Source organism: Nanorana parkeri, unplaced genomic scaffold, assembly GCF_000935625.1.
Source record: "Nanorana parkeri isolate BGI_ZX_2015 unplaced genomic scaffold, ASM93562v1 scaffold302, whole genome shotgun sequence".
Taxonomy (NCBI): domain Eukaryota; kingdom Metazoa; phylum Chordata; class Amphibia; order Anura; family Dicroglossidae; genus Nanorana; species Nanorana parkeri.
The window spans coordinates 1,038,467-1,065,969 of record NW_017306570.1 but is presented as its reverse complement, the minus strand read 5'-3'; the positions used below and the strand labels follow the sequence as shown (position 1 = coordinate 1,065,969).

Genomic DNA, 27,503 nt, shown 5'->3' with positions numbered 1-27,503 from the left:
TCCCTTCGGCTCAGCCGAACATGCAGTGCATGTTCGGCTGACCGAAGGCAGCCGTACAGAGCCGATGTACAGCTGATTTCAGCCGATGTATGGCTGTAATCAGCCGTACAAGCCAGAAGTGAATAGCCGAACAGTGTTCGGCTCACTTCACTTTGGCACGGTTATTAACTCGGCTGCCTGTAAATATTATGTGCAATCTTTTGGTAATGGTAGGGGTCACACTTGAGGGCCCCAATATAAGGAGAATTGACTACCACTGTTTTAGGGTCTAGTTCACAGGGGCATTTAGTATCAGCCTTGTAGTGACAGAAAAAGGGTAGAGGAGGAAAAGGGAGAAAGAGATGACTTCTGATTCATTTTGTGGGCTGTTACACCTTGCTTATTGCTCCTTGCCTTTTAAATAAAAGAACAAAGTCATTGACATTACTGTCAAAATGGCAGTCTAGTCGTATGATCTCATTGTCCTCCTGCGTTAATACATTTTAGGTAAGGGCAAGGGGCTAGGATGAGAGGCACACTTTAGAATTGGATTTACCATCAGCAAGATTCCTCTTCTTGGTTGTGTCATGTCAGACATTTAATAGATTTTGTTGTTTAGACCTCAGTGTTTTGTTTTCTCATTCATCTTTGTCGTCAACAAGTTTGCTAGAGTCACATTAATATGGAAAAAGCTGATAGATGTCTGCATGAACTTTTTTCTTCCATAAACTGTAAACATCTTTGACCTTATTTTCATCTGTCTATTGTGTTCCCTTGTTTACCCCATTTATCTTAGCTTTATTTTTAATCCTTAATTTAGCATATTTGCTGCTCAAAAGTGTAGAGTTCTTTCATCATGTTACACAAGCTTGCCATCTGCCAGTTGTTGAAAATGTAGTCTGCAGATTTTGTTTCCTGGAGCTGGCCCCATGTAACTATTTTCCATTCGCTGGAATCAGGATGATAAATAGACACCACAATAAGAAGTGTACAGTAGGTGTGTGCTGGTGAACATGGTTTTCAGATAGGTGATATCACATGCTTGTAAATACATCTTTTCATTTTAAGGAATTATAAAGTATGAAAAACACAGTTTAGACAGCATGTTAAAACAGAATCAGCCGTGAGCCCTGCTGGACAGTGTAAGATGACGGGAGCTCTGCTGGGCAGTGTAAGATGACGTGAGCCCCGCTGGACAGTGTAAAATGACGTGAGCCCTGCTGGGCAGTGTAAGATGACGTGAGCCCTGCTGGGCAGTGTAAGATGACGTGAGCCCTGCTGGGCAGTGTAAGATGACGTAAACCCTGCTGGGCAGTGTAAGATGACGTGAGCCCCGCTGGACAGTGTAAAATGACGTGAGCCCTGCTGGGCAGTGTAAGATGACGTGAACCCTGCTGGGCAGTGTAAGATGATGTGAGCCCTGCTGGGCAGTGTAAGATGATGTGAGCCCTGCTGGGCAGTGTAAGATGACGTGAGCCCCGCTGGACAGTGAAAGATGACGTGAGCCCTGCTGGACAATGTAAGATGACGTGAGCCCTGCTGGACAGTGTAAGATGACGTGAGCCCTGCTGGGCAGTGTAAGATGATGTGAGCCCTGCTGGGCAGTGTAAGATGACGTGAGCCCTGCTGGAAAATGTAAGATGTGTGTGACACAAGCATTACTGAACTATGTAATATGACTTGAGCCCTGCTGGACTGTGTAGTACTTTTTAAAGTAGTGCCGGACGGTGTAGTATGACATCAGCACAGCTAGGCTGTGTAACATGACTTGAGCAATTGTGGACTGTGTATTAAGACACCAGCACTGCTGGACAAAACAGTGGTAGCTAAAACCTGAAGTTCTGCGTGACTGTGATAACTAGCTTTTCACCCGGTAGAGTGTGAGTCAGGTGTCAAGATTGTAAGGGAAAAATTCCAAGTATTGATAATATATGAAACTTTTCCCTTTTCACACATGTGATGTGTTTGCATATGATAATATAGCTTACTTTGCTACTTTTATCATACAGCAGATGAATAAATCAGATTCTCATATATCAATGAATCTTAGAGCTGTGTAGGAGAGAGGTAGTTAACATCACACATCACATGATAAGCACATCTGGATCTCTACATGTTCGAACAGATAGACACAAAGATTTTTGGCAAGCTGCAATTTGCATGCCACAATGGGTAGGGTCATGCAGTTCATGTTTATAACATTTTATCTTATATAGACTTTATGTTTGATACATTATAATTTATATAGACAGCAATATAAATCCTATTGTGAGAATGTCATTTTTTCTCATGCAAGGTCTATTTTTTAAGTATAAACACTTTCAGTTATTTCACAGATATTATTTTCGTCAATGATACAAAGATGCACAAGGGTTGATTTACTTAGGGGTAGTTCACACCAGCCCCAGTCGGTTCTGGCCCCGAATTGGTGCTGGAACGCACTGAATCACATTCACTTTGTATCGGGGCGGGAGGTGTGTGGCAGTTCATTGAAGTCAATGGCACCACAGCCACCGCCTCCAGCCGCAGTGCGATCGCCCGCACCGGAACGCGTGGCACATTATTGCCTGCGTTCCGGTCCGGTCAGAAAAAATGCTGCGTGCACTATTTTTTCTGACCTTCCTGGACCGGAACACAGGCACTAATGTGCCACGCTTTTCAGTGCGGGCAATTCAACTGCGGCTGGATGGTGTGGCTGTGGTGTCATTGACTTGAAGGCACTGCCATGCCCTCTCCTGCCCCAAAACAAAGTGAGCCGGCGGGAATGCAACCCAGTTGTACTCCTAGAATGAGATCCTAATAGGTTGGACTTGATGGACTAATGTCTTTATTCAACCTCAAATACTATGTAACTATGTAACCATTGGGACTGGAACGCACTGGGGCTGGGGTGAACTAGCCCTAAAGGCAAATAGGGCGTTCACTTTAAAAGAGAATTTGCACTTTGCAGGGAAAGTTCTGCTGACTTCCATCATCCAATAATGTGCAAGCAAAAATACTGTTTTGTTTTTTTTCTTTTCCTTGAACATGATTGGGCATTCTTTGTAAAGTGAAATATCACCACAATCACTGCCAAGTGCAAATTTCCTTGCAATGTGAACAACCTATTTGCCTTTAGTAAATCAACCCCAAGGTGTCTGTTTAGCCCAATTGCTTCTCTTTTTTATTGGTTTGACAAATAGCACAAAATAAAATATAAAAAGTAGAACAGGATGACAACAGGAAGTATAGTAATCGTATTACATGAGCTCTTTTTATTTTTCAGTTTATTGTGGACTGGCAATTTATTTTTGTAGTCTGTGATCTGTCTTAACTGTTTATATCAGATGTATTTTTACTCATGCAGAGTCATTGACTCATAGGAGGAGTCATAGCAATCCTCTGACATCACCAACACTGCAGCTGTCTAAATTTTAAATTTAAATCAAATTTAGAAGTTGATGGATTCACAGTATAACAAATTGGATAAATGAAGCTCACTTCCTTTACAGGTACACATTACATTTGTATTGTCATTTAAGAAACCACATGGCTCATTTATATTAGTTGTTGTTTCAGTTTCCTCCAACTTCTGATTGTCATTTGATAATGACAGTACATATGTGAGCTTAGCAACTAATCAGAATCCTGGAAATTCCTTGGTGTCTCTTAAAGGTGTTCTAAAGTCCCAGCATATACTATACTGTTATAACATCAGCATTGTAATAGGAAGGCATACTAGAGTAGTTTTTGATAACGCAATCAAAGTTTACATGAAAAAAATCCCTTTTATGTAGTGAGTGCTGCTCTGCATCTGCCCATCACTTTCATCAACTTTCTGGATTCCGGTGTGCTTTGCATCTCTCTCCAGGCAGCTTGATGTGATGCAATCTCGATTTCTTAGACTACATAGCCCATGATGCATTGCTTCCAGCAAGCAATGATAATGTTACGTTATTTAGATGGTGAGTTGTAGTTCAGAAGTCAGGCTCTTTGAGAGCTGTGATACAAGGAAGTGCATTATCAGAGGGCTGAAAATCATTGTGTCATTGCACTGAGGATGCACATCTTTTGGGCATCTTCATAAAGTCAGTTTACAAAGTTCTAGATGGATATGGTTATAACAAGTGGATAGAAATGTAATATAGAAATACATATTTAGTTTTATTTTTTGACCAAAGATAACTTTTAACACCAATTTCAAAGGGTTACAGTGCTTTGAACATTGAGTGTTACTCACTGAATACTGTTTTAAAATAGATTCCAGAGAGCTGTAAATAGATGATGGTACTACTTCTGTGAATTGTGCTCAATAAGGGTCTATAACAGCTCACTTTGAAAAGGGATTCTAATTGCCCTTATTCAAAGTGACATATTATATACTGCATTGAAAAGGTAACTGCAGTTATAAGTAAGGTAACCCTAACTGCCCTCCATGCCCTTCCCAAAGATTTACAGGGTTATTCACAAAAAGGTGAAGAGTTTGGAGAAGGCAGGAGAAGTGGACAATCTAGGACAACATAGCTGAACTGGAAATTAAGCTGAATTGGAGAATTTTTCCAAATCAGCTATTTTGTCCTAGATTATTCACTTCTCCTGCCTTCTCCAAACTCTTCACCCTTTTGTAAATAACCCTATTAGTGAGCAACCTGGCCTCAGTTTAGTGGGCAACCTAGCCCAGGAACTGCAGCCTGTGCTGGGCCAATTAGTGTTCCTATTTGGCAAATACATATCTTCTCTATGATGGCCTATGGAGAAAGTCTGCACATGTGTAGCAGCGTGTAACAATGCAAAGCTGCAAGCAGGGCCCTGATATGCAATAAGCAAATATGGTTGCTCCCATGTCTATACATTTTATTACAAACTATACATAGTAACAACATTTTTTAAAAAGTAACACAAATTTAAAAGATTATCTACTTCAAACACCGATCTCAGTTACATGTTTAACTAAAAATGTTGAAAACACCAAACATTCCCATTTAGGGCTCATTAACGCGGCCGTTCATGGCCGTTCACAACCCAGATCAGAGTATTTCTAGGGCAAATACAGCTAGGTGTTTCCCAATAGCTGCGGCTGCCCAACATGTACAAATCAGTGACAGGCCGAGAGGCTTTGCAGCTGTCCGCTTGTATTCGCACATTGAGTGAATACCTGTGCTTCAGGACAGATGTGTGCCCTGAACACAAACAGTCTGCATCCAGGGCTCCTCATCTGTACCTAGGTGCATGCATTCACTGCTTGTGTGACTGCATGCAAACACCCGCTGACAATGTTAGCTGATTGTAAACACTCAGCCATACCTGCCACGGAAATGCGTTGATCTGGGCAGTGTGCAGCCATAAACAGCTGTGCGAATGAGGCCTTCTAAATATAGACATTAATGTTTTGATTGCTTTGTCATTGTACAAGCATTTATTCTGAAACAACACTTTTAAATAATTTGAACAGTTTTTAAGAAGTGGCAGCTTCAACTTCTAGCTGTAATTTCCTAATGCTATAAACTGTAAATTGAAAAGATAATAACCACCGGAGACGAGAGTACTTGAAAGGATGTAAATTTAAAGGATATGTTGAGTATAGACCATGTTATTACACCTGACAGTTCAGTAACTCAGACACATTACAAACTAATACGATGGTTTCTTCAGTATACATCCCTAATTCCCATACCTGATATTATTCGATAGCATTCAACAATCTCTGTTTATTGGCAACAGAAAGCGGGCCTATTTTTCCTGTTGATTTATTTATTTAGCACTGTGATTCAAGGTATGGGCCAAGGCTCAAATGAGAAAAAAAAAACAGCTTAGAAAGGAATGGAAAGGCAAATGTTACACGGCAAGAAGAATCTCCAAGGGCTCTCTACGAGTCTCTCTTCCCACACGTGTTTTATATAATAAAGGCTGTGAAGTCAATCGGTCGGTATTCTACTATAATCACCTAAAAGAAATATTATAACTATAAATCTCAATGCATAAACTGGGATAACAATGCTGTAATGGCTCTGAGGTCCTAATAATAAAGGACGATCACAATGTAAATGGAGTTCAATTCTATATTGATCCGGAGATAATCAGTTTGAGAATCTCCCTACCTTTCCACATTAGCGTGCTATCTTTTGTATAAATGACTGTGCAGTTTACAGCTACAGTGTCCCTGTCAGTCTCTCACCGCTTATCACACACATGCAGGGACACCGCAACATTCATTGCTTAAGGGTTCAACAAAATATTGATTTCAGCTATTGTATAGACTTGACTCAGTTCTACGGTGCTATAATATCGCCGACACAAGTGTTTGTCTGTGTGATTACATAGATTATAAAGGCAGTGTTGCTGTTTTTCTTTAACCCTGCCATGACTGGGGCTGGTTTATGCCTCCTTGCTCAGAATGCTGCTCCTGTGAAAGCTTTTATTATTCCTCTCACTGCATTTTTACATCAGATAGCTACAAATTGCTCAGGAATAATGTAGCAGCATGCCCTCTTCACCCCTCGACTCCAGCGCTGGCCCTCTTAATGTGGTTTCTACCAGCAGCATGACCAATCTGAGCAGCACAAGCCATACTAACGGCTTGTGCCTTGGCTAACAAATAAGCAGTGAAAGCTTCTTTACAATGAACATCTTTGGCATTGTTCAAGCGATTTAGCCATTAAGTGCTTGGGAGAAGAATTGTCTGACTGTGGGTTTGAATAAGCAGCCCTGGTGGTCATAGTAAGAATAGAAGGATATTAGATCTTTTTTTCAAAGTGGAAGGCCAGCTATGAGTGCATCTGTATTGGGGAAGGTGTAGATCTTCTGTGAGGTTTTAATGCTTCTGTGTCACCTTTGGTGACAGTGTCAAAACAGTGTGACCAAGTGTAAGTCACTGCAACTGGAAACACAGACAGCAAATTTTTTTTAATTTTTTTTAAATGCAATATTCTTACTAAACGTATGGGCCTCAGGATGCAACAATGGGCTAAGTATGCTCTCCTCAATGATAGACCCCTGGAACTTTTTAAAGCCCAGTTTAAATTGACACAACATTTGTACATACTATCGCTAACTAATTTCGTCAGAATGCCGAAACGAATTGACTTTCGGACCCCGAAAAATTAAATAACGAAAAGATCAGAAAAAAAATCGAAATTAAACAAATTTTTTGCCGGTGCACAAGTCTAAAGGTTTTTTTGGGGGACTCTGATGTGAAGGGAGCTTGAGATGTGAAGGGGGATTCCTAGTGTGAGAGAGGGGACTCTGATGTGAAAGGGTCTCCTAATGTAAATGGGGGCTCCCAATGTAAGAGGGGGGGCTCTGATGTGAATTTGAAGGGGGGCTCCTGATTTTTTTGGTGTTTTTGTGTGGGGGTCCCCCCTTAAAATCCATACCAGACCCCTATCTGGAAAAGGGGCTGGTATGGATTTTTGAGGAGCCACACATTTACATTTATGGTTTTTAATACTTTTAAAGGGTGCTGTGACTGAAAAAAAGGTTTAGAAATGCTGGATTTGAGGATGTTATTTAGAAATCCCACAATCACTCATGCAAGGTGGAGGTGATTCCTTGTCACGTAGTAACATGACTAAGAAGGTAGTGGACCCTTAGAGTAGCATCAGAAGACCAAGATCTGTTCAGACAATATTTCTACAGTCCAGTGACAGGCTAGGAACAGCTGTGATTAATTCTGTGCCCTATCAGCATGACTGAATTGTTAATATTAGCCTGCTCATAGCAATCCCAAATAAACTTTTGTCAATACACCTAATGTGGGTGCATTTGCTAAAACCTAACCCTAGGCAGATATAAAAGACACATATTAAAACAGTTCTGTGTTCATTATTACATCATTTTTTTCTTCAATACATTTGTATTCATTTTTAAAGTTTACATTCTCAGTCAGTATACATAGCGTTACAGTCCAAAGGGTAAATGGTACAGAAAGGGAATATTTTGTGCATAAAACCAGAAAACATCATCTTGTTTCCAATACAAAGGCATGAGGAATAGACTGTGCAATGCCACCTTTATAACATAGGTAAGTTAAGGTAATGGGCCCGGGAGTCTGAGCGTTGGAAAATGGCTCGGGAGGGCAACATGTACACATGTACATGGTTATTAAGGCCTGGGGTAAGAAGAGGCTGGGGAAGGTAGGTGGATGGATGGGCAGCATAACAGTATATCTCCCCTTGGCACCTGGGTAGTACCCCGATTGACATTTTTAAAATAATGCAAGCAATGCATGTACCCAAATTTGACAATGTATCACGAATCTTGCAGTCCCTATAAAGCAGACACAAAGAGCAAATCTGTGCAGGTGCTGACAAGGAGCATGTTGATGGGAGGAAAGAGAAGAGTGACAGAGAGACAAGCTCATTACTGTGCTGCTTCTGCCTTTACTGTCCAGTCACAGGCTAAGAGCAGATCCATGACAAGCTGGGCTCAGAGGAAGTGGGTTGAATTATACTGGCTGTCTTTCAACCAGGTAGAATGAGGACATCTAGTGCTGATGACTCAAGATTGAAAGTAACTTTTGAAAACAAAGCAGCCATCATTATTGGGCTTTTTTTCCCCGTTTTTCCTTTTTTTTTTTTACTGAAGTACTGCTTTCAGTGCCAACTAAAAGCTCAAGATGTTTATAGTCACAACATTATGGTTATGTCCTTATTGAATTACAAAACCTGCTTACAATAAAAATTAAAAATAGTAGGGATGCCAGTATTTTCAAAGAATTAGTGATCTGCTAAAGTTAAACTCTAGCCAACTTTTTTTTTTTTCAGTTTTGGATAGATGAGGAAAAATTAGAACCTCTGTCTTTATAATTGTTTAAGACCCAATTGAAGAGATTACATTCACATTCAAGTGACCCCCCAAAAAATAAGAGAGGAAAACTCCCTAACTGGTACACAAAATATAGCAGGTTCTAAGCCTTCTAAGAGTTCTTCTAAACGTTTCTCTTTAAGAACACTTTAACACTTTGCATTGTGGCGATAGGCTTATTTATCCGGAGAGAGTACTCACCAAAGCACTAGCACTAAGTTGTTGACCCCATATACAGTATGTAATGGTTACTTTTTGCACTGCTTTGCTGAAGCTAGTCTAGATATTGGAGTTAATACCTTAAAGAGGAACTTCACCCCCCCCCCCTTGCTTTTTCCCCCCTATCTTACATGTTATACCGGGCTCTCACCAGAAAACATACGCACCTGCACAGCAAATACAGTCCTGCTGTGAGCTGCCTATACAGTGCCACAGCCCAGGTACTATTTTCTTCTGTGACATCATTAGGAGCCAGCTGTCTTTTCTAGGCTCTTCAGTCAACCCCCAGCTGCTGTTAGTCCCTGCTCCTGCAGCCTCTTGGGATATATGACTATGATATCGCCAGAGGCTGTGGGAGTAGGGACACATCATTCTCGCATAGACACGAATGGGTGTGGGGGGCCGGGCCAGCCAAAATAAAAAATGTAAACAACTATCCCCGCCATTGCAGTTAGCTAAAGTGAACCTGGGCAGACTTTAAGTGTAAATATACATGTATATGTAATGTTTTACAACCTGTGCTGTTGACTTCAAACACATACCGTGCCCAGTGGAAAAAAATTTATAGGAAGCTTCCCCTCACATAAAGGTTGAAGCAAACACAAATTCGCTGGGCTAAATGGGAAATACTCCTGTGTTATTCAACCAAAAATGTTTAATCATTTACCATGCAAACATAATTAACAAGTGTCATTTTTATAGTTTCTATTAAGAGAATGTCCTGTAATATTGTATCAGTCATAATGGCATACATACAGTATGTACCCATGTTGGTGTGCTCAAAGCTTGGACATGTTATGGTGCTCCTCCTGCTTTTGCCCTTTTACTTAGTCATGTGCCTTGTGAAAGAATCAGATACCATTCTCCCTTTAGTACCTTGTTTGTCACACTGATTAGCTATGCACTCACATTATTTCATTGGTGCTTAATGTAGTCCATAAGGACCACACCAAGCCAACTTTTAATGAGATCTATGTTTGCTCAGGTAGATGTGTCTAAATCATGACACGGCTGACTGCCGTGTTTGCCATCAAGCACTTATATCATAGAAACAAGAATTGTTAAGAGTCTGTAAGGACAGACTTTAAGATCAGCAGAGCTACTTTCAAGGAGCAAAGGAGCCTTTAACCATCTGCGCCAGTTGTAACAGCTTATTGAAATGCAACCCTAAACTGAAGCTCATAAAACAGGCCAGTTGCCACATTACAAATTGACCTCCTTATGCCCATTGCTTTTGTTTGCTGACTTCACTGCTAGAAGCATTATTTGTTAGTGATAAAGATATTTAGGGTGTTTAAGGTGATAGGTTTTCCAAAATGAGTTTGCCAGTAGAGTCCCCAGGTTGTGCATATATGAATATGAGATGATGCTGTGTGACAAAATTTTATGAAACAATGAGCATATATTTCTCTGTGTAATATTCATATTTAGCATAATCATGTATTCATGCCTGACCTTTTCCTTTCAAAGCAACATTACAAAGCAACACAACTCTCTTGTTGCATAAGTGACTCCTAATACTTCAATGCAAAGTTTGTTTATTGTAAGTCATGTATGTGTGAGCTAAACCTAAAGCTGGCATTACCCAAACAGTGACCATTTTGTCCTTTTTTATGGCCAACGATCCTCCAGAAGCATAAGGAAAAATCAGGCTAATTAACTAATACTAAGCAGACATGACATTATAAGCACTTTTTATAATACTTTTTACTGTTGTATGGTAAATAAATGCATTAAGCAGATCAGGTTACACCTTGCATATTCTGTGAATGAAACTGAAGAGTTTATTCTCACTGATTTTGGACCCTTTAATGTGTATTTCCTTCATTTTTCTTTAGAATTGTGTGTTTTGTTATTGATGAAACTAAACTTTGCCCTTCATCGTACATCACTCTATGTTGCTTTGAGTTTATTATGATTAGGTGTTCATGTAAACTTTTAAAGATGTCACATATATCCATAATTGATGAATGTTGTCTTCTGCTTTTTTTTATCAGAATCTTTGGAACCTACTTATCAACAACTACAGAAGATGAAATTGGACAAGAGCCCATTTGTGGTAGTGTCAGTGATTGGTCAAGAACTTTTAACTGCAGGACATCACGGTGCCTCGGTGGTTGTATTAGAAGCAGCACTGAAAATTGGGACTTGCAGTTTAAAACTGAGGGGCTCAGTGTTTTCTGCCCTAAGCAGTGGTTACTGGTCTCTTGGAAACACAGAGAAGAGCACGGGATTTATGCAACAAGACTTGGACGTAGCAAAGACACTAGGTACAACTAAATACGGGTTTGCATTTGTGTTTATCTAGTATGAGTAGAACATATCTTTAAAGCTGAACTCCATACAAACAGCAAAATACACAGATGAGTACACTTATAAGATTGGTTTTATATGTCAATGGATTTGAATTTATATCCATTCATTCCTTTGGATTCACAGAGCCTTGCCAGACAGAACAGCTAGCCTGGAGACCTGACTTTTCTCTTCTGCAACCTGTGACTGGAGAACGAAAGAGAATTAGCAGACTGATGAGCTCATCTCTATTACTCAGCCCTTTACTCAGTGTGTTTCTTGTTAACACACGAGCACTGTATGTAGCACATATGATTCATTGATTGTGCTGGTTTCCCCTCACCCAATCTTTTTTTTTTTTAGCCTGGAGTTCAGCTTTAAAGATTTGGCTTTACATACTAAGAGCCAAATCCAAAAATTCTGGACTCTGGCCTATGGAACCAAAGGTTATATAATAATCTCGGATAAGTAACTAGAGCTAGTTGGTGATTTAGCTGGGTTGCATTTATATATAAATTTATTGATGTTTCAGGAAGGGGGAGTCATGTGAGATGACCCCATACTTCATAGCCATTACATCTGATCTCTGTAGCGGCACCTGTGCAACAGGGGATCTTGAGACTCTGCTAAGTGGGAGCTTTAACATCTAGTCCTGTAGTTCTTCAGTCTTTAATGCCTCCCCCTAGTAGGGCCTTAGTTTGTAAGGCGGACTCCCTCCCAGGTATACTTTGTCCAAAGGGTGTATCAATTACATTCTCTTGCATCTATAAAGTGTTGCAGGTCTTTTAATGCTTTAATTAAACTTGATAGGAGATAGGAAAAAATAGGTGGAATACCCAAAACTTACATGGGTCTTCTACCGTTCTTTGGCTAGCAGTCGCTTGGTGGGTCACAGCATCCAGAAGCATCAGACAGAACTTATTTTGATGGACATAGCCCCACAAAACAAGAGACTTACATGTATCTCTGATCCAGTAATGACTCGAGTTTCAAATAGCCTAACCCGAGGGCCTGCCTTAAAGAAAGAGGGAATTGGATTCAGTCCTGGGATCTAAAACAAGCAAATATGCTTCTTAAAGCAAATCTTTGTGAGTGTAGGAGGGAAAAGGACACCTTCTCCCAGGAGGTAGGACTATAAAAGGTCTCTTTAAGAACACTGAATTCTAATTTTGTCAAAGCTAGGTTTGGCCCACTGGTGTCAAGCTCACAAGGGATTGGCCAGCTGATAAAAGAGAGAGGGCTTCCTGTACTCACCCCTGAAATAGGACTTTGGAATCATAACAGAGTGACTGACAAGTGATGCCATAAAGATCATTCTTGGGTGCAAAGGAGTGCAAGACAAATCTGACAAAAGAGAAGGTATAACAAAATACAGCAAGGCTGCTAGAGAACCCATCTCTACCTACAATATATTTTATTTCATCATAAATTTAGTGTAGGCACAACATTACAGAATGCTTTGGTACCTTGGGTTAATATGTCTGTAAATACAAAGGTGTCATTTATCAGACAAAATGTCAATGGTCAATTTAATGAAAAAAAATTCTCCCTATATGCACCATAGTCATTAAATCACAGCTTCATGTTTTACAAGACTTGCCATTTCACAGGATAGATTTTTACATTTTTGAGGGAGACTTTACCACCATTTAGTAACCTCTTCCATCCCACCTTTCTGCTGTGTGGCTATGTAAATAGGTTTTACAAGCCATGTATTACAAATGTGCATGGCGGAGATGTCAACCTCCAGTGACCCAAGGCAGTGCAATTTGGCTGTTTGTAACCATTAAATGGCAATTTAATAGGTTAGTGCTGATGTCTGTCAGAGAGACCCGTCTGGAGTCTATAAAACTACTCATGCTAAAATCAGTAAGAGTGACTCTGCGTCAGAAAATCTCCAGGATTTGCTTTTCTCAGCAATACGCTGTGACATATCCGCATAATTACTCATTCTCTTTTTGGTTACTTTAGTATTTTCAAAGGGTTTGCATGAATTTTATATTTCCTATTGTATCACATTCTTTTAAATTCTTGATAGTGGCCTAAATTGTCCATAGCAGGCAATATGTTTGTTTCTAGGGCTGTGCAAATTAACGATTAATTTCTCAAATAATCGTTAATCTTTTTGATCGATTAAATTTTTTTTGAAACTTTCTGCACGAGCTCCAGCCAAGGCATTGGCCTATACACATACAGCACAGCAATGAAGTAATAAAATGAACTAGGATCCCACTAATCCAGCACGTTATTATTCTGAGTTGCCCCACTCAAGCGGCGGCCATATTGAGTGGGGCACGTGAGATTAATAACGTGCTGGATTAGTGTGATCCTAGTTCATTTTATTACTTCATTGCTGTGCTGTATGTGTATAGGCCAATGTAGTTGGATCTGTATGTGCGTTAGAATTAATCGAAATTAATCGATTAAAAATAATTTCGATTAATCGAACACGAAAATGTTAATCAGTAACAGCCCTATTTGTTTCCATTACTTTTTCCACAACAGTAAAAGAAAAATATGGAATCTGTTGGTTGTTATGGACAACTCCCTCATTATAAGACATTTTCTATTCTTTAAAGTTTCAGAATTTTTTTTATAAGAAACAAAAAATATAGAGTGAAGGAGTACATTTGGATAAACCCACGACTTCACCAATATGGTGTAAACAGAAATACCTAAGAAGACAAAGAAAATGTTTAATTGTTTTTTATGTCAATGTGACTATTACATAGTATCAGTATGATAACAAAATAGTTGCGTCTTTGGATATTTTGTTAGAAGACATTTTGTGAGTTACTGTTGTACAAGATGATGGGTTTGTAAATATAATGGTTACATATCTAATGTCTGTAAACCCTAAAATCATTTAATAGTATATACTAAAAATGATTTCCTGATATACAAACACCAGTAAGATACAAAACCATTTTTTCAATAGAACAGAGAACAAATTGCCTAACCTGTACCTTCTGAATTATTCATGTTAATATCTATAGGCAACTTGCATGAATCACAAATTATAATTGATTGGAAATGAATCAAAGTAAAACATAGCACAAGGTAACTATGAAATGTTATTTTATGTTTTTGGAAATTTTGCTGGTTTAAGCTAGCCATAGACTTTAAAATGATCACTTGAGAAAGACACACTAGCAACAAATATACTAAACACACAGTCAGTATTCATGGTATACAGGTCATATGTTGACCGTGAATGGAGGCACTAGGCTTACCAAATAGAGAGAACTCTACTTACTGAATTGTCTTCCAACTTTGGTACCCCCTTAGTGCACCCATTGTTTTATAGTAAACAATATACTTTGACACTTGTTGTGATTTCTAATAGTGCAAATATGGAAACTTAAAGGGGGCAAGTTGGCTATAGCTTCCATGTCTTTGTCCTCCTTTGAGAAAGGCCTTGAATATGGCACTTTAAAAATGGCCCAAAGCCTTCATTATTACAAGATCCAAGAACTCCTACTCCTTCACAGCTTTTGTTATTCTACCTAGTCACAGTTGCACAATTGAAAGTGTTAGTTATTTTATTACCATAGAAAAATAAAAAAAACATTGTTTCTATTGTAAGTTTAAAGACTAGGAGAAAGAACTTAGTACAAGCTTTCTGAATGCTTATAGTGCACGTATCTCAAGTCTAACTAACTGCAGCCCCACAGCATTCATGTGTGTGCAACAACCATCAGACTGGCACAACATTCTTTCTGTGAGCCCAGAGAAACATTTCTGAAACCCAAGTGTAATTCCAGATATTTTCCAAATGTTAGCCGTTGCCTTCCCCATCCGTTATCCTACGGTGCAACACAGCTCTTTATCAGCTAATAGAGAAGCAACTTCTTGCTTTGTGATGAGATTGCTGGATCTGAAAGTTGGAGGAAGTCAAAGATAGCTGGAAGTGTGCATCTGGTGGGGCTGCCTGGGAACACATATGAGACTCTGTATTGGTCTGAAGCTACTTGCAGGTATCTTGTTATCTGTATGTAGGATAGCGGTTAGTTTGCAGCTGTAAACTGGTTTACTTTAACTCAGTAAATGAGCAGCAGCTTCCTTATGCCAAAAAACACCTTTATCACACTAGTTTTGCAACTAGAGACCATATCATCCACTGTTTCCCTAAATTTAAAGTAAATCTTACTAAGAGAAACATGGAAGCTATAGTTGCTGATGTCAGCAATGGCAACTTTGCTTTTGAGCGGAAGCATGTAAAAGAGGAAGATCCAGATGTAAATTGGTATAGAATAGAATATGTATTGCTAGGTGATACTACAACACAGTTGAATGTTGTGTTATACTTTTTATATGCACTAATAGTTCATTTTTGTGGACAAGCAAACAATAGGTCCATTCTCTTCTTCAGGCCAATCAGTAATGATAGAGTTTCATGTTGGCTTTTGTGTACAGTTTAATGTTTCTCTTAAGAAAGCTAGCAAACGACTAATTATGGAACATATGGATACTACGCGGGCTATTATTACTGCGCCAAATATTTGCCCCACAACAAAGTTGTTAAAACATCACCCACCTGTTAGGTTGCTATTTGCTACAAATACAATGAGATTGCTATTATGTCACCAGCTTTTTCTGTCACTATGTAACAGCAGCTGCAGTACTACATGTCTGTGTTGTATAATTTCTATTTAGATGCAGCAAGTTAATTGAGTTCAGATTGAGAGTGAACAATATAACGGACTTTTGGAATATTGGCTAGTTTTTAACATGGGGTAACTTAGCACTGCATTGTATTGATGCATTCCAGGTGACCAGACAGGAGAGTGCCGTGCCTATGGGAATCTAGGATCCGCATTTTTTTCCAAAGGAAACTTTCGGGAGGCACTTACTAACCACAGACATCAGTTAGTTCTCGCCATGAAACTAAAGGAGAGAGAGGTAAGAAGCCCATTTTTGACACTTTAAGTAGGCTTTATGATAAATGGCTGAAGGACTTTGATTTTTTTCTCACTGTATTTCACATCAGCTTTTGTCACACATTGATTTGTAGAACTCAGCCAGCCTTGTATATGACATAGTGAGCAGCCTATATCTTGCTGTTCTTCACAGTACTAAACATTTGAAGTCACATGACACTGCTCTTTTAAACAGACAAGCATGTGATTACTTTTCTGTGTTTTATTGCATCTGTTGAAAGGGAGATTTCTCGAGTGAGCTGTAAACGGAAAATGTGGGAAAGAGGGATACATTTTATATATTTTTTTGTTTACCTAAGGTCTCGTTTAGATTGTGATCATGCATTGCAGTGCAATACCACACACTCTTTAACCTGCGGTAATCTGCATTTTTACATGCGCTGCCCTAAGGCTCCATTCACATATTGTGTTTGCATTTACATCCGCACGGCACGAAAACAATAACAAAATCTTTATATCTGCACAGATTCCGCTCCTTTGTGGCTATTGCTATTGCCGCAAACATGCAGAATCCGCCCCTGAAATCGTGCTTGAACAATTTTGCGGGACGCTCGGATTTGTTCCATGTGGTCCCCGCAATAGTCTGAACAATGCTCATTAAAATGCATTGTTTTTTATGTTTAGAGCGGTTCCGTGCGTATACCTACGACCGAATATGCGTGGAAAACTCGTGTGTGAATGGAGCCTAAGGCAGCCCATTCATTTTAAATGGGTTGCCCACTCACAGCAATGCATATAATTGGACATGTACTCTTTTTTGGGATGGGTCACATGTGTGTTGTGGTGTACTTACATGCATCTGCGTTGTGGGGTGCTTTGTAGGTGCATTGGGGTGCCATTCAAAATGCATGGTATCACACTGCACATAGAGCTGTGCATTGTGTTGGAGGAGCATGGAGTAAAACATTATCACAATGCATAGTGTGAATAGGCACTAATGAATAACTGTAATTACAAACTGAAAGTGAAAGGAAACATTTTACAACTTATTTAATGACATCTCTTTTGGTATTTACTTTAAACAGATGGGCATTTAAAAATCCACCCATCCCCAGTTTCTCACAGGGTTCAAAATTGGACCTGGTGTGGTCCAGATCTGGCTCATGCATATCGGTACCCCAAACCTTCAGAAATCCACTGCACCTTTATGCTAGCTTGTGAATCTGTGGATTATGGTTTGCCCAGACCAGCATGATCATTTCTGTTTGTCATTACTGTTATCTTTAGGGATGGCTTATGTACAGCTGTTTGCAAAATGATGTAGAAAGTCCATAAAAGACTATATGCAAGGTCAGTAACCCAAAACAATGTTAGCAATGCTAACAATACCATTATGCTCTTTTAAAATCTGTTTCTTTATCTTCAAGGGCCCATTTAGGTCTATGTGAGTGTAGAGGAGAGTTTTTTGTAGGGTTAGGCTGGTGCGTTGTCATGCCTCAATGTGTCTTTTTGGGGCGGGGGGTTGCGTATTGACTTACATTATTGACATATACGGCTTCATGTTTCTAATGCTTTTTTAAATTAGTATTTGGAGTGAAAGTGTAGTAAAGTGTCACCACTCCAAGCTTCCAGAATCACCCCTGTCTCTGGGCTCTCAGGAGTCAGCCAAAAAGGGCCCAACCATCCTCTGTACAGTAAATGTAAAAAGAGCCAGCCTCACTTTGATGATGCCGGATCATTAAAGCAACTTTATTGAAGCCAGACATTGTGCACTGCCGCCTGAGAATTCCTCGTTCTCCCGCGTTTCACCTGCCCATGGGCTTGACTACAGAGATCACATATTTGTAGTGGATAGAGTTTGTGACAGTGACCAAGGCTTTTTAATTCATGTTGCCAATGCATCAAAACACATGGTACATGCATTTTCTTGTGCTGCTGTTGACTTCTATGGGTCTCCCAATGCATTGATGCAAAATAAAAAAATGGACATTATTTTTCAAAATGTGCTGCACTGCAGCACTGAGATGGCAACAGGCTTTATATTTATTACGGGGAACTACAAAACAGGCAATTTAGCAGGTTGGAACAATTGTGTTAAACAACAGTGCAAATAGGCCATAAATGAAAGGATATCCCTTTAGAAGCTGAAATGTTGGCAAAATATGTACATGTATATGTCTAAGTTGATAAATGCTTTCATGCTAAAGCTTTTCCTGAAATTCTCGAACTATGTGCAGATATTGTATCACATGGAGTCAAACCTAATTAGACCCTGGGAATAAATTATCCATTTCAGTATAAGTAGATTGATATAGGATATGCATAACGTCATCTGTATGATTTATGCAGCAAATTATTAGCAGTCCTAAAAGCTGGAGACATCTGCAGCAAAGCTGCTCTGTCATTTGAGAAGGCATACCGTCCTTTAGTATAAATATGCATTCACAAAACTTTACATTCACTCATCATCTGCATGTAGTGCTAGATTATCCAGCTCTTCCTTTCTAGTGAATGAAGTATGTAAAGTCATTTTATTACACAATACAATTTTCTTAGAAACTACAGCAGACGTCACCTACTCCTCCAACCTAGTCTGGTCATAGAAGGAGCCATCTCATGTCACAGTGCACTCAACCCAAACACCACTTACCAATTTGCTGAAAATCTTAATTCATAGCCTTCCTAAATCTGTGCATTGTAGACAGTATTTGCTGCTTAAAGACATACAATAATGTGTATGCTCTTTATCCCTTTAAAAAACAAAAAACAGGAAAAAAAACACATTGTCAATTTAATGACCTTTATTAGTCTTTGATTGTGATGTACATAATTAGGAAGTATTGAATCACATCACTGCCCAGCTCTTAATTAGTTCACTTTCAGTCATGCTTCAGCAGAATGATAAAGCAAACATGATTTATTATTGCATTGTGCATGAAAAACAAAGGCAACTTATAACATGAAAACTTGAATCAAATAAGAGAACACCCACTCGTATCTAAATTAAACTCATTAATTATATTACCGCCATTAGCGTATACAGTCCTTCTTAATGTGCACTTTTCAAACCCATTTTCTCAGCCCCATATCATTTATTTTTTTGCTGGCTAGGAGTAGAATAGATGATTAGTTTGAAAGCACTTCCACTAAAATCCAACATGGCTTAACAAGTAGTGATCAGTGGATTAAGAGTGGATTGGGTTGACTTCTAAGGTTGGTTCACACCACACGGCAATGCATGGCACATAACGCTGTGTGTTGCTGTATGGTGTTCTTTTTTTTTTTTAAACTCTGTGGGGGGAATTTATCAAGACTGGAGCACCTTGATGCATATGGGCCCTTGTCTTTGCTTTGGGCAATGATGCCCAATGAAGCCCAACAGGCCTGGTGTGAATCAACCTTAAACAGCGGATCATGAATGCAGAGTTCTTGGTCATTTAAACCCTGCTTTCATTTCAATCCTACTCTATAGTCTCTAAGTGCAGGAGATACCATTTGGCCAGTACACATGAAACTGATGTTTTGGGTAGATGCTGTATTGTTAAAGTTTATGTACAGCCAAAGCTCTTCTTTTTAGTTTTGGATTAAGCAGGAAATGAAAACCCCCTTCAATTTATAATTTCTTTCTTTTCTCTGTCTTTTCACCTTCTGTTTTGAAGACACTACAGAAATTGAGAGGAAATTTCTCCTAAAAGAGGCTAATTCCCCTCTTAGACAGTTGTCATTGGAAGTATCACTAGAGAAAGTGTTTCTCTCACCTCTATGTGTACCTTTTGGACTTTCTATAATTTTCTGTCTCTGTAACAGTGGTTACCAGGACAGAGGGTTAAATCTACCTAGCAGGGACACAGACAGCAGCTAAAACTTGACAGCTTGCAAAGATGGTTTTGAATACTCAAAACTTCCTGGTGGACAGGAATTGGGAATTATGGCTATTTGCTTTTGGAGTATTCAAGATATAAGACGAAACCAGGGACTGACTAGGAACACAAGGCTCTGCCTGTATTTAATGTACAAAAATTGAAATGGAGATCACAGCAAGCACTCGCTGACACTGATTAAAAAAATAATGTATTTATTGGGCAGACACAATACAAATAAACTGCAAAAAACAAAAAACAAAAACACAAGTGGTCCATTGAGCCTATCCCAAGCATGTTAAATTAACTGTAGAACCAAAAGAAATCTCACTGCTCCAATTCCTTAGCCGCCATCAGGACTCCCAGGTGCTGATATAATAGGTGTGTCTCCACCTTGTAATGTAGTAGTATACGAACAGACCGCACTATCCAGAGAATTCCAATACTTCAGACTTTATTGAAATCCACAGCAATTCCAGTGTAACAAATTCACTGTTACACTGCATTTGCTGTGGATTCCAATAAAGTCTGAAGTATTGGAATTATCTGGATAGTGTGATCTGTTTGTATACTACTACATGTTAAGTTAACTAACTGTTGATTGACTTCTTCATCTGGAAGTCTGTACCAAGCTCCAACTACTCTTTTGGAAGAATAATACTTAGGGGTCTATTCACAAAGCTGCCGAGGAATCTGGCCGTAGCTTCGGCCGATCCTTCGGCTAGCTTCGGCCCCAGGACCCCTTTGGTTCAGTAGAACCGAGGGGGTGTTGTACGTGCTGTACGGGCTATTTTTTTCTACTTTTTTCACTCTTTTTCTGTTCTGCTCGGTGCCTCTGAGGGACCGAGCAGAACAGCCGAGCCAAATGCCGCTCGGCGGCATTCGGCTATTCTCTCACTGCTGTTCGGGATCTTTCAGAATCTTTCAGAATAGCCCAAACAGCAGTGTGAAGCCGAACAGCAGAGTCGAACTCCTTCTGCACTTCGGGTCAGCCGAACATGCTGAGCATGTTCGGCTGATCCGAAGCCACACGAAGCAAGCCGATGTACGGCTGATTTCAGCCGATATACGGCTGAAATCAGCCGTACCAGCCTGAAGTGAATAGCCGAACAGTGTTCGGCTCACTTCACTTCTGATCGGTCATTCACTCGGCTGCCCTCAGCAGCTTTGTGAATAGACCCATTAGTTTTTAACTCTCCTCCTGCTAGTTTGAGTCATAATGAATGTAGAGTGTCTATTCTTGGTGAACTCTGCAGTCCCATTCCTAATGCTTGCTCTTCTCCCAATATCCAATTTCTTGTTGTATCTACAAAAATCTACCTCTGTATTACCAGCATTAGTGGCTTTGGTATATGTGTAAGAAGCCTTCAGAAAAGATTATTTCCCTCCAGCTGGTCAAATGATTAAATGGCATTGACAACAAACAGTTATTTGACCTACTTGAAAGCTGAAACTTTTGAAATTATTTTTTGGAAACGGCCCTAGGAAATTAGTTGTGCGATTCTGGTGACTTCATCTAGACCACAAGCTGTCCTAAGTATATAAAATTGTTGTCATTGGCATACTTAAGAGAGATTTGTGTAACACATGCATTTTCTTCATGGTTCTTGCTCTGCTGACTGATGTGAATTCCATTTCACTTTTGTGCTTGTTTTTTTTTTTTTCTTCTCTATATACTAAAGTAATGAGACTGCTGCCCAACTGGCTTAATTGTTACAGGCTAATGAACACTTACTCTTTCCACTACCTCTGACAAATATGCAGGGAACTTGGCTCAAACGTTAAGCCTTATTCCTGGCAGCACGGTAACTGGCTGGCTTTTTCTATATACACCACCACACATCCTATCTACTTTTTTCATTCAACCATCAGGATATTTTAAGAAGGTGACGTTTGAGAACAACACTCTGTGTCTTCTGGCTGACATGGCATGATGGAATTTGTAGTTCAAGAGCCATTGGAATAGATTACACACATTTATGTTATGCAATAATTTAGCTACATACCTTTCAGTGCATTGGGAAATACAATGTGACTGGTAAATGAACACACTTGTGTTGATTGCAAAGAGGGTAAAAAAGACTTGAAATTGAAATCTGCCAGTTATCTGAAATGTATGAGCAGTCAGTTCCTCATGTAAAGATATTTTATGGAAATACAGTTGCTGATAATGTTAACCTCTCCTGCAATTGCTAGTTACCTGGTTGACATGCTGAATCTATGATTTCAGTGCTATTTGAATCACTGAACTGGAACAAGCATTCTTATCAGGAGATATCACTTCACTGGCTGCCTTTAGGTGGTTAAGAGGATTGTAGACAACTGCAAGGCTCTGTATTTTGATCCATGCTCTGTGCCAAATAGCATTTAAAAGTGTTGGTCTCAGTGGAATTCATCAACCATCCAAACTAATTCTTCCATCGCATCTTCTGCTCTCTAAGGCCTCATTCACACAGGCAATGGCATACATGTGTTTATATGCATTTATAGGGTAATTCTGAATGCACATAAATTAATATAATGATTTTAAATGGTATAATTCACATTGTATGTTTACCTGTGGTTAGGTGCATGCATTCAATTGTGTTTAGGGCCCATTCATGTCAAGTGCATTGATCTTCACTGATCATCACAGGCTCAATGCAAGGACACACATAAAACAACTGTTCTCTGTGTGCACTGTTCACACCACACATACAGTAAGTGTTGGTGTGCAGTGGGTACAAATGAAGCATTTTTACTCAACACACATCAACACGTGACAACACACCACAACGCACTGCAAGATGTGGTTGGAATGTTGAATGAAGTCTTATCTTGTGACATATCAACAAACTTTAAAAAGGGACAAGTAGACACTGCGATTCATTCCAACAACACATTGTAATGCCCCTGCATAAAGCACACCAGTGTGTGCGTTGTGGACCATAACATGTGTCTGCTGGTGTGAATGGGCCATAAAACCTCTACTCTCCTTTCCTCCTATCCTTTCATGATAACTTCTGCAACAAAAACCTCTATTAAATGAATTTGTTGGCTGTCATTGCTGACCTCTGCTTCTAGCAAATACAAATTGCCTGATTATCAGTATATATTAGCTTTCAGTGCATGGATAACAGCACTAGTAGTTTTTGGGAATGATGCCCGCTTATAAGGCCCCACTCACACTAACCCTCTCTTTAACCTTCAAGCCTATCTCCAGGCAAAGAAAATGCTCATTTTTCTAGGGGATTCAAATAAAGCTGTTTTACTTACCTGATCATGGCTCCCATTGCAGTCAGCATTCACTTCTTCTCCCACTCCACTCCAGATGCTCCGGATGACATGATGACGTCATTGGTTCTTAGACCGCCGGAGCCGGAGCAAAGAGGAGAAGAGGTTGCGAGGACCAGTCTAGCAGCCTCTAGGGAGCTGACAGGAATGAGAATTCCGTACGTAAAACAGCTTTAGACTACCCTAAACAAAACAAGCACTTAAGTCTTGCAGTGTGGGGTAGCAAAACGGCAAGGGTAAGTTTTATGTTTGCCCGGAGTTGGGCTTTAACTCTCCCTCATGTAAATGTAAAGTTTATGTAACCCCTTAGCAATTAAACAAAGTATTTTGATCGTCATAACAATTATAGGGTTGCCTCCTTAACAAATATGAACAAAAGCACCTAAATACTTTTTTCTTAGTTTATTGTATAACCTTAATATGATCATTAGCCTGACCTCAGAGCTTTGAGGGCTGTGGGCTGAGAATTTCTGAGGTCCCATTGCCAGATGTACCAGCCCCCTCCCCCGTCCGTTCCGCCAGTCAGCGCTGGCGGATTGGACCAGGGAGGGGGAAATCCAGCCCCTCCCCTGTCACGGTTAGCTCTCAGCCCTGTCGCTGTCAAACGTAGTCTCCATTTGACAGTGACAGGGCTGAGAGCTCATAACGCTACTTGGCTGCCAGGGAGGTGATGTGCTGACAGGGCAAACTAGGCGGCCGCAAGGCCCTCGGGAGTGCGAGGCCTAAGGCGACCGCCTAATTTGCCTAATTAGAGAGCCGCCTCTGCCCTTAGCACTCTGCTGTCGCAGACTGATTAGAGGAAGAGGAGACTTCAGAAACAATGTGCATGGGCACAGCATCCAGTAGGAGCACATCCTACAGGTTTACAACTGTCCTATAGGAATCAGACACTGAGGTTTTGTATCCTCTGTATCCCAGAGGAACCCTTGACATTTTTTTCAGGTTTTGGGGAACCCCTACCTAAATTAACTATGCCTACAGTTTGCGGAACATCAGTACGATTAATAATTTTTAAAACCTTTTAAAGATACTGTAGCGCTCACCCCCAAAGGAGCCGCTGAATATGAACTAGGGTTCTCCTACCTGTCTCTGCCAGCCACCGGCCCCTTTCTCAGCTCCAGCAACACCAACGCTCCGGAACAGAACAAGCTCGAGTCGTAGGGTCTTTTTAACATTTATTGCACAGGATTTAACAGGAGAGAGGGTTTGGGATTGTAGGATACCCGGGTAATAATTCAGAGGACTCTGTATTCTCCCGTAGCAACGGCTAGAATCGGTAGCACAATGGTCCTGTAAGAGCGACCAGTAATAGAAATAGCACAGAGGACAGCAAGGGTAGTCCAGGACCTTCAGAGAAACTGTCTCTGGACTTCTAATGCAACAACCGGCTTCTTCTTCAGTAAAGCACCTGGGAATAGGGTGAGGGATCTCTTACAGGGTTCCAGATGGAAGCTCTCACCAGCTCCTCGACACTCCTCGATAAGCAGATTCCAACTCCAGCCCAGCTTCCATCAAGTTTCCTTTCAGTAGCATCTGAAGTCCCTAGGCCCCCAGCACCTGCCACATGCTGAGGTGCATACCAGGTATCCAGTAGTAACTTAGGCCTCTAGGCCCCCAGCATCTGCCACATGCTGAGGCCCAAGCCAGGCATCTGTAGTATCTTAGGCCTCTAGGCACCCAGCCAGGGCCGTCTTTAATATTGATTGGACCCTGGGCAAACATTTTCTTGGGCCCCCTGCCGTGCACCCTACCCACTCCATGCCGGCCCACCACGTAGTTTCGCTCTCCACCCCAACATCCCAAAAACACATGATGCCTCAGCAGCCCAGCTCAGCTCACCTGCCTCTGCCCTGGTGGTGCAGCTGTAGCTCAGTCCGGATGTCCCATCTCACTCTTCTGATTGATGTGTGTGACGTGACATAAGCTGCTTTTGCACTACGTCTTACTCCTGCAGAGCATATAGGAGAAGACGTCAGAGGGAGCCGTGACCCCGTGTGTGATGTCTCGTGGTCAAGGGGCAGCTGCTTTGAAAGCGGCCCCTTTTGCCCTGCGTTAAAGACGGCCCTGCACCCAGCACCTGGCACATGCTGAGGCCCAGGCCAGGCATCTATATCACACAGGCCTCCTCCCATGGAGGGCCCCAGGGGCGGAGAGAGCTCTGGACAGTGTCCCCAAAATGTTATCACCTGCCTTCAGCCAAACCTCTGAGTCATCCTGCTCAGGGATTGGTCAGAGTCAGTTGCATAGTCACAGTCTTTGGATAGATCCTCCCTCACTGTATGCGGAGTCCCCAACCCAGCAACAGGGGAAGCAACATATCAGAGGGCACTACAATCCTTTTTTATACCCTTCTACAACAACATTTTGAGTAATAATCTTGAAATTCAATGAAAAATAATAACAGAAAAGAAATGTAGACATGAAAAATTGTGGTGTCCCCTAACATTCGTGGTCAGGGGATAAGTGCCGCATGAATAGGTGGTTAGTGTAGGTAGATCACTTTGCCGTTGCTCACTGCTCAAGGAACCCCTGGTAATCTCAGGAGCAACCCTAGAATTACAAGGAACCCTGGTGGAAAGGCTGTCTTAAAGAAATATAGCAAAAAAGGATGAAATGTTACATTGAGAATGGTGAGAGGAGCCATTTAATGAGCAATCATTTCCTCATTTTAGAATTTTCTGTTCAATAGTCTCATTTTAGAATTTTAACATTTCCCTCCCCTTTGCCTAAATATCCTAATGCTGTTATCTGCATCATGGTTATCATTAAGACTTCAATACTTTCAATAGTCACTAATCTAGAACAAGCAGATCATAGGACTTGATTTCATTCTTAATTCACACTTGCTTGGCCCAGCTCAGACAGAATTGAAGCCAAAGAAGGCCAGAAAAAGTACATTTTCAGAAGGGGGTCCCAGTCGCAGCTGTCTCCTCTACGAATAATTTCTGCTTTTTGTTAGTCGTGGTTCTGTCTAATATTTTCTAACAGGGTTATTCACAAAAGGGTGAAGAGTTTGTAGAAGGCAGGATAAGTGAACAATCTAGGACAAAATTGCTGATTTGGAAAAATTCTCCAATTCAGCTCACTTTCCAGTTGTCCTAGATTGTTCACTTCTCCTGCCTTCTCCAAACTCTTCACCCATTTGTGAATAACACTGTAGGTCTTGAACTGGAATCTAGTGCAAACAACACTGTAAAATGCCTTGTTTCAGTTCAGCAATCCCTTCCCACACAAACACATGGCTTTAATAGACTGAACTAAATCTGTGAGTTTGTGAATAAAAATGTGCTGTCATTTGAAGAAACACCAGGAGTACAGTGGAAAATGTACAAAAAAATCCCCAGCAATACAATGAGATATAATGACTTTCACAGAATAATAGAAAGAGCCAATGGCAGATTCTATTTCATAAATCTTTGTTTCTCTGGCACTAAGCTACAAATACCTATTTGAGGCTTCACTGCTTTATCGTCAGCAAATCCAGGCTTGGCAAAACAAAAGCAAAAATAATAGTGTAATATGTCAACACTCTCAAAGATTCTGAATAATATTGCCATGATCTGCTGTCTCATTCCACATATTTTATTTGCTTATTAAAAGCTCGGGAATCTCTAGATCATTGGCAAAGGCTATATTTTTGGACTGAACACAAGGTGCACCTGCTTTATTTTTCTCCTTGTAAGTCGTCAACATAAAATGTTTGCTTTTCTTGACAGAAAGTCATGCCATAATATATTAACAAGAATAGCCGCAGAATCAAGTAAATCATTTTTGCCGTGCATTGTCCTAGCAACCAGCTAGTTTGTGAATGGTATCATTGTTTGTGCTGGTCAGTGATAACAATGAGGAACACATAGATGCCATATTTTTAAAAATCATTTCCAAGTGGCAATGTGTTTTTTTTGTTTTTTTTTTGTTTAAATAGGACCAGGGAACCAAGGACATTTCCAAAGACTAACCTTCAAACCTTAGATCAGCCACTCTCAACGAGTTGCTAGGAGTTGACCCCTCATCTGATGGTGACTGCCAACACTTGCACAGCCGGCTCCATGGCACCAATGATCTTTTTAGCTGTCTGTAAGGGTGGCATTCTGCCCACCAATGTAAAAGGCATTTTTCCAAGTGACCCCCAGTGCATTGGCTTTCGCAGGAGTTCCGCAAGACCTCAAAATTATTTCACGGGTCCCTCTAGAGTAAAAGAATAGCATTAAAAAATGAA

At 40.4% G+C, this 27,503-nt stretch overlaps 1 protein-coding gene across 1 annotated transcript in view; it reads left to right on the top strand.

The window, feature by feature from the left end:
- TTC28 (tetratricopeptide repeat domain 28) overlaps positions 1-27,503 on the top strand; it is a 553,780-nt gene that overhangs the window by 279,318 nt on the left and 246,959 nt on the right. Inside the window, exons 5-6 of the mRNA XM_018557772.1 lie at positions 10,977-11,249; positions 16,043-16,173. Of these exons, the coding sequence (XP_018413274.1) occupies positions 10,977-11,249; positions 16,043-16,173 (404 nt within the window). The remainder of the gene's footprint in view (positions 1-10,976; positions 11,250-16,042; positions 16,174-27,503) is intronic.